Raw genomic sequence first — 12,116 nt, forward strand, 5'->3', positions numbered from 1 at the left:
GAATTTTTTAAATGATAAACATTTGTAAACTTGATAGATTTTTATTGATTTTTATAGAATATCACATAATAGTAAAAATATTATATGGATTCTTGCATACCTGTTGGAAGATTTTTACTAATATTTTAAATTTTTTTATGGAATTTTTAGATTTTATAACTAGAACGAGATGATTACGATGATTTGAAAATTATATTATATCGACGAAATTGATATTTCTACATATCCTCATATGTTTATTTTAAATTATAATAATCAAAATACATTTAAAAAAAAACAATGAGCAGAAAAGTATTTGCTATGAGTCCATCAAGCAAACATATAATAAGTATCAAGAAAATTGTTAAGATTATTGGGTGAGAACAATTTTTTTATTTAAGAACAAACCAAATTATATTGATATTAGTAATGCATAACAATACGATTAAACACCGATGAAGTAAAATTTTTTATTACAAAATTATTATTAGTTCACCTACTAAAAAATTTCAAATCATAGCTATTACATTTTCATATATATTCTGACATATAATATTAATTTTTTAGTATAACATAGAATAAAAAATTACTGAATATGCTTTTAAAACAAATTATAAAAATAGAACTAAAATGCAATACCAAACTTTCTACTTTTTCATATAAATAACATAAATCAACTTTTAAAAAAATATAAAATGATTAGATATTACTCATTTTGATACAATATTTTAATGAAAATAATTTTGCCGGTGTGTATGGAATGATATTTTAAAAAATTAAATGTAAATAAAAATTTTAAAGACAATAATCAAAAAATGATTTCATGGAAGTGTGAAGAATTTTAATAGAAACTAAATTATGTTTTTCATGATTTTTTTTTATAGGATTTTAAGAAATAATAAACTGAGATGATGATATTTTATTTTTCAACTTTGGTCAACTATTTATTTAATACAATTGATGATGTCATTTTTTTAAATAAATAATTGACCAATGTTATTTTACAAAATTTCACTCAGATGACGGGTCTGATTATGATATTTGGAGAGGGGAAAAAGACGAATTATTGGTTTTTAAATTATAAATCCCTACAAATCTTTGGCATGAGTGGTTGATAATGTTTGTAGAGTTCCATAAAAGTCATTGAAGATTTATAACACTATAGTTCAATAGAGTACGCAGAAGTTTTGATCGAATATCTCTAAACTTTTAAAATTTATAAAAATTATTAAAAATGATTAAATCTCTTACATTAAATACATTTATATCAAAACATACAAAATTCATTAAAAGTAATTGATTAACATAAATTGAGTTCACCCTCGTAAGTGTAGGCACAATTTAAGAAAATCAAAGTTGACTTCTGTTTATCTAGACACCCAACATAAATTCAAGAGATCTGTCTCACAAAACACGAATCGTAAGACCGTCTCATACAAGTTTTTGTCGAACAACAATTAAGAAAATTTCTAAATATATCTAATTTTAAAATTCATCCTTAAATATTTACTCGAAATTCTAAAATCCATCCTTAAATATTTACTCGAATCAAATTTTTCGTGCAAATCAATCAAACCCATCGATCGATCTCTCTTAAATAAGTGGACGAACTATTCGGTTTAATGTATCCGAACGCAACACGTGTTTCAATGTACATGTGTATTCACGTAAATGTGCAAATCACATAAACAAAAACATACAAAAGGAACACGTGAAAATGGATTGGATGATTCAACACGCGCATGTCAACAGTTAAACGACGGCTGTGTCATATTGCTTTTTCTTCAACCCTTTGACATAATTTGCTCAATATAGATAGATAGCCACACGTACGTATAATATCAATTTCATACTCGTTCATTTCTCCAATTTTCATTTGAAACCAAAATGACGCTGTCTTTTGATACAGTGACATGATTTTTTTTCGATTTATTTTACGCTCATTTTCTGCTGACGATATTTTTACTTATAAACATGCAAAGTATTGCTCGAATAGCAATCTGATATATATTTTTAATTGTCACGTCAACACGCAAAATTTTCGAGGGTCGTCTGAGGATAACGTGAAGAAGAAATTCTAAGCTTTTAGATTGCGCATAAATTAAGATGGTCACGGTACAATAAGTTTAGGGAAATTTGTTGGGCACATTAAATAAATTTTAAAAAATTAGACATCCATTACTTAATTACCCGGAAATTACTTAATACACACACTTAATTTGTTATGAAAATGGAAGTAGTTTAATTTTAGTGAAATACTACTTACGTAATTTATACTATATAAATGATTTCAGGGAGGAAGAGACGTGCAGGATTCATATATTATCACCGACAGATCTGGTAGGGAAATATTATATTATATAATATATATATATAATATAATATAATATAATATAATATGATATAATATAATATTGTGTGTGTGAAACTTGTAAAGATTATGGATATTAATCCTGACAAATTAACGGAATTTTCTTCCTTGTACTAAGTCAAATCATTGTCGTCAAACTATAATAAAAAAAATTTGGGGAGGGTAGAAGTCACCTCTGAGTAAAGGAAAGATCTCAAATTTCAATTTTAGTTCATCATATTCATTTTCTTGCAATTTTACTCCTTTTTATTGTGCAACAACATGCACTAGTTTTACTTGGTGGGTGGGGTGATGTTCGAGTAATTGGCTCGTCCAACCCGTCTGCATTCACGAGTCGCTCGTTCAACTGTCCCTCGGAGACGTGGTCGGATATGAATGGAACTACTGAGGTTGGTGTCTTTGACTTGGAGGTGATCGGTCTTCTGTCTTAGCCCTGACCTTATTCAGAGAGACTCTTCAACGGCACATTTTCACACCCATCATCTTAGATATGTTCCGAATGTCTGGTCATTGATAATCTTTCTCGTAACTTTTTTCGTTTCAGGCTATTCACTTATATGAAACTTAGCACTCTTTATTAACTGTTGACTTTCTAGGTAGCCAGTCTTTACAACACACGACCTAATCTTGACGACGTGATACTGGTGTGATAGTGATGAGAAGTTGATGTTGCAATGATATGCATGATACTAGCATGTGTAATATCACGTCAGCAGTCTTGATAAAAATGACTAAAAATTAAAAAATACATGACTAAATCTGAAATTTGACTATATTAAATATCAAAATCATAAATAAGTAAATATACAAGGTCAAAAAATATAAATTTATCAAGTATATATATTATATTATGAGGAAGCAAACCATTTTCACCAAAATGTCATAGTTCAATTCGATATGTCCAAAAACTTGAAATTAAAGTGTGCGATCTTATTTTTGTGCAAAAGAATTTTGGCTCATCTTCATTAAATTAAATGAATTGGTGAGCTTCAACTAGCGAAGGCCAATGCCCGAGATTGCCACCTTCCCTGAATAATTTGGAAGGCGACTTCGTAACAAATTATGAATGAATGTGCTATCTATATCTAAACTATACAGTCAGGAACTTGCTAGCTTTTGGCTTTATCGATCCATCTAAACAAACGCCGTCGCTTCTCCTGATGTTTGTTTGCTCTACAACCCTCTTGGCTGTGGCTCTCAAAGGGCAATTTGAACTAACAAAATTGTCTACTAAATGGAGATATGTCTTTAGATCGTGACAGGTGGCCACGTTTCCATTGCTCAGATAGGGACAATCTCTGCTACTAAGTCTGAGTTCTTTGCCGATTTCTGCGTACACCCATTGTGTGTCCTCCATGCGTTTTTGTAGCCAGTTTGATAGCCCAGAGGCCACGTCCATGCCCCCGTTCCTCGTTCTTTGCGGCGTGTTCTCCTCAAGAACGAAGCCGGGGACTTTAGTGATGGGATCATCAGAATTCACGATTCTTAGTACTTTTGTGCCGTTTCTTTCTAGTTGGCGACGGAAGTTTTTGTTCCCGATTCTCGGGCCGCCGAACGAAACAACCGTCACTAGAGGTGCGTGCTTGAATGTTGTGTTGATGTCATGAGCCGTTAGTGTCGCCAATGCTGCTCCGAGGCTGTGGCCAGTTACGGTAATACTTAGGGGTTCATCAGCATATTTTTCTAGGATTTTGTTTATCTCCTCTCTGATTGAGTCCTGTAAGCTAGGGCGACCCCCCGCGCTCGATGTGTACAAGCTCAAAAATCCGCTTTGTACCATCGACTCGCAGTTTTCCGGCGCCATATCGCAAGGCAAGCAAGTCAACGTGGCACGTAAATTCTCGAGCCACTCCATGCACGTTGCGGTACCCCGATAGGCGATCACAACGTCGCGTCTCCCTAACCTAGCGATCTCGGCCTTATCGTTACACACCGCCACGTAGCCGATCCAGCTCGACTGGGTCGACACCCAACCCGATATCCTCTCGGTCCAGTTAGGCAAGTTCACCCCACAAGTGGCATGCAGACTCTTGGTCACTCTATACCCAGCCACACCAGCTCCGCAATCACTCAGCATCGTACGCTTGGGGTAACGGCACGTCGCATAAACCGGCGACGATGTGTCGAACTCGAAACATCGATAAGCCGCTTCCACGAACTCCCCGTAACGAAGAATTTCGTCCCTCAACCCGTCATCTAAAGGATCCAGCAAACCCTCCCAATTCTTGATCCCTTGAAACTCCATCCACTTATCCTTAATCCTCGCAGCATTCGAAGCGAGACATTGGTCCTCAACATTCCCTTGTGAATTCCAAGAACTGTTAGCCTTCAAACTCAAATTAGTACCAACTTTCCGTGCGCTTGAGATCACTGCACAGCTGTTCGAACTAAACAGACTACTGTTCGAACCCTGTAACTAGAGAATTACTACAAGGCCTGAAAGCCCCAGTCGCAAGCTTCATATCACGCACTATTTCGCGCTGAAACTGTGTCTGGATGATATAGTTTATTGAGGTTGGCTGTGTGTAATTCAATTGTTTTTGTTCTGATTCAGGCTTCTGAGTTAAGAAGCACAGCTAGGATTAATGAATGTTTTTGGCTGCGTTTAGGATGTGAATTTATATAGTCCGAGGAGAAATGATTTCGTAGAGAAAATCAAGGTGAAGGGGCGAGGAAAGGGGGGTGGGTGGGACGGTGTTGCGTTCCCGTGAAAGTGAGAGTGGTGTAATTAATTTTGTGTGGGGACGTTCAAAATATATATATATATATATATATACACATACATATATATATACACACACATACATATATATATATATTATATTATATATATATATCCATCGAGCTCACTTTCTTTCAAGCTGCCTAGTAAAAAAAATAAAAAAAACATTTGATAATTTCCATAAATTTCTCGCAGAATAGTAATAAAAAAATTTATATTCATAAGAAGAATCGATGTTATCCATATATATAATACAAAGTAATATTTTAACCGTAAAATATATATTTTTCATGAATGAGATTGTGTTGAAGATCTATATGTTCGATTAGAAGTAGGTACCAAATCAAATAGAATATTTTCATTCTTTTTTATTTTTAATTGAACTCGAATTTTAATTTGGTCATGCTTGAAAATTAGACCGAGTTTTGGAAAACGAATTACAGTGAACTTGAATGTGATAAAAATGAACTAACCTTAATTAATTTGTTTAATTTGTTCAACACATTATATGAAGAAACATTATCAAACGACACAGATCAAATAAAACAAATTAGAATCTAAAGTCAATTCAAGAATATGTTAAACTAATTTAAATTTAAAAATATATGATCGACTGGTTGATGTTTTATAATAAACTTCACTTTTTAATTGACATTTTTAACAGATTAATTATTTCACCACAACGATCCATACTTAATAATCATACTCTTTTTCATCAATAAAAATCGAACTCATGACTTTAACTATAATACTTTAAACTCTACATCACGTTTAATCGAGTACACGCCACAAAACGTAACACACAAATGATATTCAAAGCCAACGATTTGGGAAGATGGTTTGACGAATTTGACATTGGCTCATTATTTATTAAATAAAAACAATATGGCATTTAATAAACGAGAAAATTTGAATTATTCCGTCCACATTTTTAGGCACGTGCCATCCACAGGACGCGCCTCAGAGTAAAGACCGCAGCGTTTTCTTTTCCTTTAACCGGCCTTTTCAACTCCTCCTTTTGGACTTGAAAAATTAACTGCATTTTAAATCTGCGTGAGCACAATTTTGACTATGATTACATCACACAACTTTTCCTCCTGGCGTAAATATCCTATTAGTTTTTAATTCAAAATTTAAATACTGAGTAATTACTACTTTTCTTGATATATATCAAAGAAATTGTTGCAACGGATGCGCGACGGTTGAAATTGTGATGTTTTGTACGTAATGTATACCAGAATTTTTTTAAGATCGTATTCGGATTGAGGCATTTGAAATTACAGATCTTTGTTGATGCTGTGCGTTATTTCATGACTCTTTGTCTGAAATGGTATAAATAATTGACATTTTGAAGACTGTTGAAAAGATTTATGTGAGCAAGTGAAATGAGTTTTGGCAGATTAACCTATTTAATTTCATGACCTATAAAATCCACAAGACAAAAAAAAAAAAAAATCACATTCGGAATTTTGATTGAAAAATTAGATGATTTGATATACTTTAAAATTTTTCATTTTTTTTAAGAATAAAGGTTGATATTCAATATAATGATTAGTTTGAATATACACAGTTTATCCAATTAATTTTTTTGAGTGAGAATGTACTTGCTTATGACTCATCATCGAACACCCAAGTCAAGCACTACTTGATCTATTGAAAAAGAAAGTGCTTTTACGTTATATATATAATTTGTAAAATTTTATAAATATAAATTTTATAAATAGTCAACTCGTCCTTTTATATCTACGATGATAGTTAAAGTAACATCGATTTATTCAATATAATAAAACATATCAGAATTATACATCTTGTGAATGTTATCTCAACCGATGAACATAAAAATCGACATTATATTAAAATTATAATATATATATATATATATATATATATATATATATATAATAAATATATTGTGTTTATTGAAACCTTTTGTTCCATCTTCCAAATTCCAATAGCCAATTGTTGAAAATAAATTAGATTTGGTTCCACTTACTCCAAACATTTGGTGTAGGTAAAATAACAAGTCAGCATTTTAGCGGAAAGATTAAAAACGTGATAGATTAATTTCGAACTTATTTTTATAATATTATTTTTGATTTATTCATTATAATTTTTTATATATATAATAACTCCCAACCAATATTCAATGAATAAACCATTTATTTCATTTTTGATGGGTGGACAGAAAGCTCAATATTGAAAAATGTTAAGTTCCGATAATTGAATAGGGTTGTTGATCCAAAAGATAATTACAAAACATAACCAAATTGAATTCAAGAAAGTAACTTGAACTAATAACTATAAATGATTATAAAGTCAGACTAATAAAACATGAGAAGTAATACTGATAGCTAAACCGATTCTAAGTCGACTGGATGAAACCCAACTGACAGGCTATCTAATTGACCAGTCAGATAAATCCATATATTCCTGAAGAATCGGTATTTTCATTGATTAAATATCAGAGCCCAGCTGAAATATCGTATAAAGTTTTCCGTACTAACAATCACTGGACCTTAAACAGAATGTCAGATACATATCAGAAAGGACGATGACATGACAATAATGAATGACATCTTCAATTGAAAACAAAAATATTTGAAAATATTATCGTTGCAGTTTATTAAAGTTATAAATAGATAAATTGATCAAGCTCTAAGATAGTTAATTACATCATCTATCTTCGGATTGTAAAAGCAAACCGATCTTCTCTGTAAAAGATTTTCGAGAGTCAAACTGAAATAACAAGCTGATATATCATTATCCGATCATTTTGGAGATCAAATTTTTGTTTAGAACTTCTCTCTGAAATCTGTGTAATTGAGGGTTAGAAGTCTGACAGCTCAAAGTATTTATATTTCAGTTTTACCAATAGTTTCAGTTATGCATTGTTAAGTTCCACTTAAGTGAATGATTTCAAATTACTTGTAATTACCAAATTCTTTTAATGCAAACCTTCCATGAGGAAGAAATTGTGAAATAAGAGTTTTTTAAATCTCCGAACATCTAGAAACAACTTTATGATTATTACTTTTTAGTCTACCCTCCTTGCTGATTTTCTTGATAAGCTATTTGTTCAACTTCACATTGATTGACTTACTGATGACCTAATTGACAATAACAAAATTTCAATAATATTACCCAATCAAAATATTTTTGAGATAAAATTATTTATCCCTCTAAATTTATTTTCAATATTAAGACTCAACTATTACAGGTGGAATCAATGAGGACCAATCAGTGGCCAATATATAAAACAAAACTTCTCAATTTAACATTTGATTTTGGACTTTTTATTTATTTAATTTATATGAAAATGTAGTTTTTGACAACTTCTTAAATAATCCATTTTCAAGATACTGATGCTAAACAAGACATGACATATGGAAACATCTATGGAAATACCTCAAACCAATCAACGAATCAATTCCTCTCGACAAACTAAAATGTCAAGAATACTCGGTTGCATGTGTATTCACTTCGATGTTTAAATCAGTACAGTGATAAAAAAAAATGTGAATTGAATTACATATTAAAACCGTAAAGAATTGCAGATAATGATGATTACAAGCCCTTTATTAATAGAGATAGAGTTCCTAACAATATAAATTAATTGTTTGATACGATAATTAAATCTGAACACATCCACGCAATATTCCAAAATATCTCTAAAATACGATTAAAGATTTGGTGGGATTTTTTTCCACATGATAAAGTACCAATATTGATTTATAAGACATCAACTATCCTAACAATGTCATCAACAAAAAAAAATTTGACGATATTTGGCTGTTCTCATTGTAATAACGCATAAAGATGCATCGTCTTAAAAACATCGACACTTGTGCTAAAAAACAAGAGCCATTATGATAAAGATTACGTCTCTTGTAAGACGATCTCACGAATCTTTATCTGTAAGACGGGTAAACCCTACCGATATTTACAATAAGAAGTAATATATTTTCATGAATGACCCAAATAAGATATCCGTCTCACAAAATACGACCCGTGAGACTGTCTCACACAAGTTTTTGCCCATGATAAAACAACAAATTTTTGTGGCTGAATTCACTAATATAACCTTTGAAATCACATATTACCGGTCAATATATTGAACACTCTAAAGGTACAAAAAAAATTAAATACGTTGGTTAACGTTCACATCTTAAAAATATATCGTGTTAAATTACTAAAAATTTGATTGAAAATTTAAGGAGAAGCTTAATCAATCTTTAAAATACGCACTCTTTTCTTTCAGAGAATCTTTTAGTTTATCTTTATTCTTTAGAACTATGTTCTATAATAAAGTAAAAAAGAGGAAACATGGTCGCACAGGATCCGAGGACCATGACTCATATATATGTAATATTTATCATTATCTTTTGATATTTATGTTTTAGTTCATCGTAAAAATAGAAATTATACTTTCGTCTATACTTATTAAAGACTCACAACTTATTAGATACATTAAAACATAAAAACTAAAACTTTAATCGATCACTTTAATGTTGAGCTTAACTTAATAGACAACTCAAAACATATAATTATTCATATATAATCACATATAAATAAAATTGATCCAACAAAATAACCTCACTCGAAGGCTGCTAGCCAACTATAGTTAATTTCTTTCAAAATTGGAAATGATCACACGTAAGAATATTTTATAGGTTATATTCTCTTCGGCTAGACTCAAAAGTTTGGTTAAAATATTTTTTAAAATTATATTCAATTAATAAATGTTTTCCCTAAGGTGATTGGTGCAAATGCATGATATTTCGTATGCTAACCAACTGAGTATGCCCTTTTATAACTTATTACTATAGCTTCTACAATTTCATGATTGACGTATCGACTGGTTTTTGAACTCATATCGTTCATTCGTGCACGCATAAAGCTCGCCATCTACTACTAACCGCAAAAGTCGACAGATTCATTAGAATTTGGTGGAATTTCTTTCTGGAATACCCACCGAGTATTCTATTTTTGGTAAAAATAGATGAAAGCATGCACACTGTTACATCACCACTTCAAATTTCAATTCAACAATTATTTTTTCAATCTCAATATCAAGACATTGATAGGACCGATTAGGGGACAAGTGCTGAGCTACGATATTTTTATTTTTGAAATGTTGAATATCGATAAATTAAATCGATATTGGTTTTCAAATTAAGAAGAAGAAATCTAAAATAAAATGTTGGGTGCAATAATTGTCCTTGCTTGGTAGAATGATCGAACCGTGGTGCTTGAGCTGCTGTGCGGTTTAAAAGATTTGAGTTGCATCATTACCACTAGTTATAACTTTTGGTAAAACGGTAAGCACTCGGTCCTACAATTGGTATCAGAGCCAAGGTCACGGGTTTGATTCCCATTGATTGCAAGGAGTACAATTATTGGGAGGGAGATTGTTGGGTGCAATAATTGTCCTTTCTTGGTAGAGTGATCGAACCGTGGTGTTTGAGCTACTGTGCGGTTTAAAAGATTTGATTTGCACCATTACCACTAGCTATAGCTTTTGGTAAAGCGCTAAGCATTCGGTCCTGCATAAAATTTCGTAGAGATCGATTAAATATTTTGGTAAATTATTTAAAAGATATGCAAGTTGAATGTTTAAAAACATTTTGGTTGAAGTATTTTATCAAATACTTGGTATGTAATATTTTGGTATTTGAAGAACACGTAAAATACTTAAATAATGAAATTTAAAAACAATAGCAATAAAATAATGATGCAAACATTTTTTTTATGAATGTTCGGAATATAACAACTCATATGTCACTCATTCTTCTATCTAAGAATGTATCAGTAGAATACTTTGATTTATACAACTCTTATACAAACTTTTTCAAATTAGGACTTATCTTTTGACTGATTGAAACTCCTAACACACTCGATTGTAGGATGCAATCTCACAATCCAGATAATGTTTAACGTTTCTTATGACAAGACTGCAAACACAATCTTTAATGTGTTTGTGTGAAGACTCATTCATCTAAACTTCAAGCTCAACTCTCATGTATATGTGTGAGTGATTGTATGTGGGAAATTAATCATTTACAGTCTATGTATATTTCAATTGTATCCTCATATTTGGACTTGCTCTCATTTTAGCCAATTTTTCTTATATAATAAGCTCATGCTTTGAATATCTATCAATGCTTGTATTTGATCTTCAAGTTGTTGTATTTATAGCTTCTAAAAATGATATGAATGTTTGAAACAAGAATATAACTGTTGAAAAAGTTTTTGTATTATATATAATATTGAAACTTTCATATTCGTGTTGTTGGTTCAGTAATTTGAGTTTTCTATTTAACCTTTTTTAACGATTGATCATTTGAATCACCGAGCAATGATATATTATCGAAATACTTCAATTTTCCAGAAACTAAGGTGTGCTGGAATTTTGTTGCAGCGACCTCTCACTTCTAAATTGAACAAGCAAATACACACTTGAGTAAATATATTATAAAAAAATAACAAGTTTTGCTCTCATTAAAATCAAGAATGTTAGTATTTCAAAACCCAACAATAACGCGCACGCGCGCGCACACACACACATATATAATTTTGTACAATTTTCATTTATTCATATTTTTATACTAAATTAAACGGGATCAAATCATATTGTGTCGTGGCACATATCAAGATAAAAGGATAAATAATTGTGTTGACAACGATGACGACAATAGTCTGAATTTTGGATTAACGGTGCATATGTTGTCTCGATTTTAAACTTTTGAGACCCGTGTGCATCTATTTTTTTTAACTATCGAGCTCCCGAGCTTATTCATTGACGGTATGAGATTGCTTATAAATACTAGCATTTGAGGTCCCTTAGCACACACTATATAAAAACAATAATACATCATCCACATCATCCACATATGGTTAAAGTACTTAAAATGCTTAAAATCGAAGGAAAGAAGAATAGTTGCAAATTATTCAATGACCGGAAGTAATAATCTATTCATTTTTTACATATGTGTTTATCATTTTCATCGATGCGTAGAACATGATTTTTGAAAAAAAATCTAAAGA

The 12,116-nt window shown here is 31.3% G+C and overlaps 1 protein-coding gene across 1 annotated transcript; it reads right to left on the reverse strand.

Moving 5' to 3' along the window:
* Positions 1-3,252: 3,252 nt before the first annotated feature.
* LOC142527064 (phospholipase A(1) DAD1, chloroplastic-like) lies at positions 3,253-4,924 on the reverse strand. Its single transcript, XM_075631778.1, has one exon. The coding sequence runs from the start codon at positions 4,593-4,595 to the stop codon at positions 3,441-3,443; it is 1,155 nt and encodes a 384-aa protein (XP_075487893.1). The 5' UTR covers positions 4,596-4,924; the 3' UTR covers positions 3,253-3,440.
* Positions 4,925-12,116: the final 7,192 nt, after the last annotated feature.

Source organism: Primulina tabacum, chromosome 15 (assembly GCF_025594145.1).
Source record: "Primulina tabacum isolate GXHZ01 chromosome 15, ASM2559414v2, whole genome shotgun sequence".
Classification (NCBI taxonomy): domain Eukaryota; kingdom Viridiplantae; phylum Streptophyta; class Magnoliopsida; order Lamiales; family Gesneriaceae; genus Primulina; species Primulina tabacum.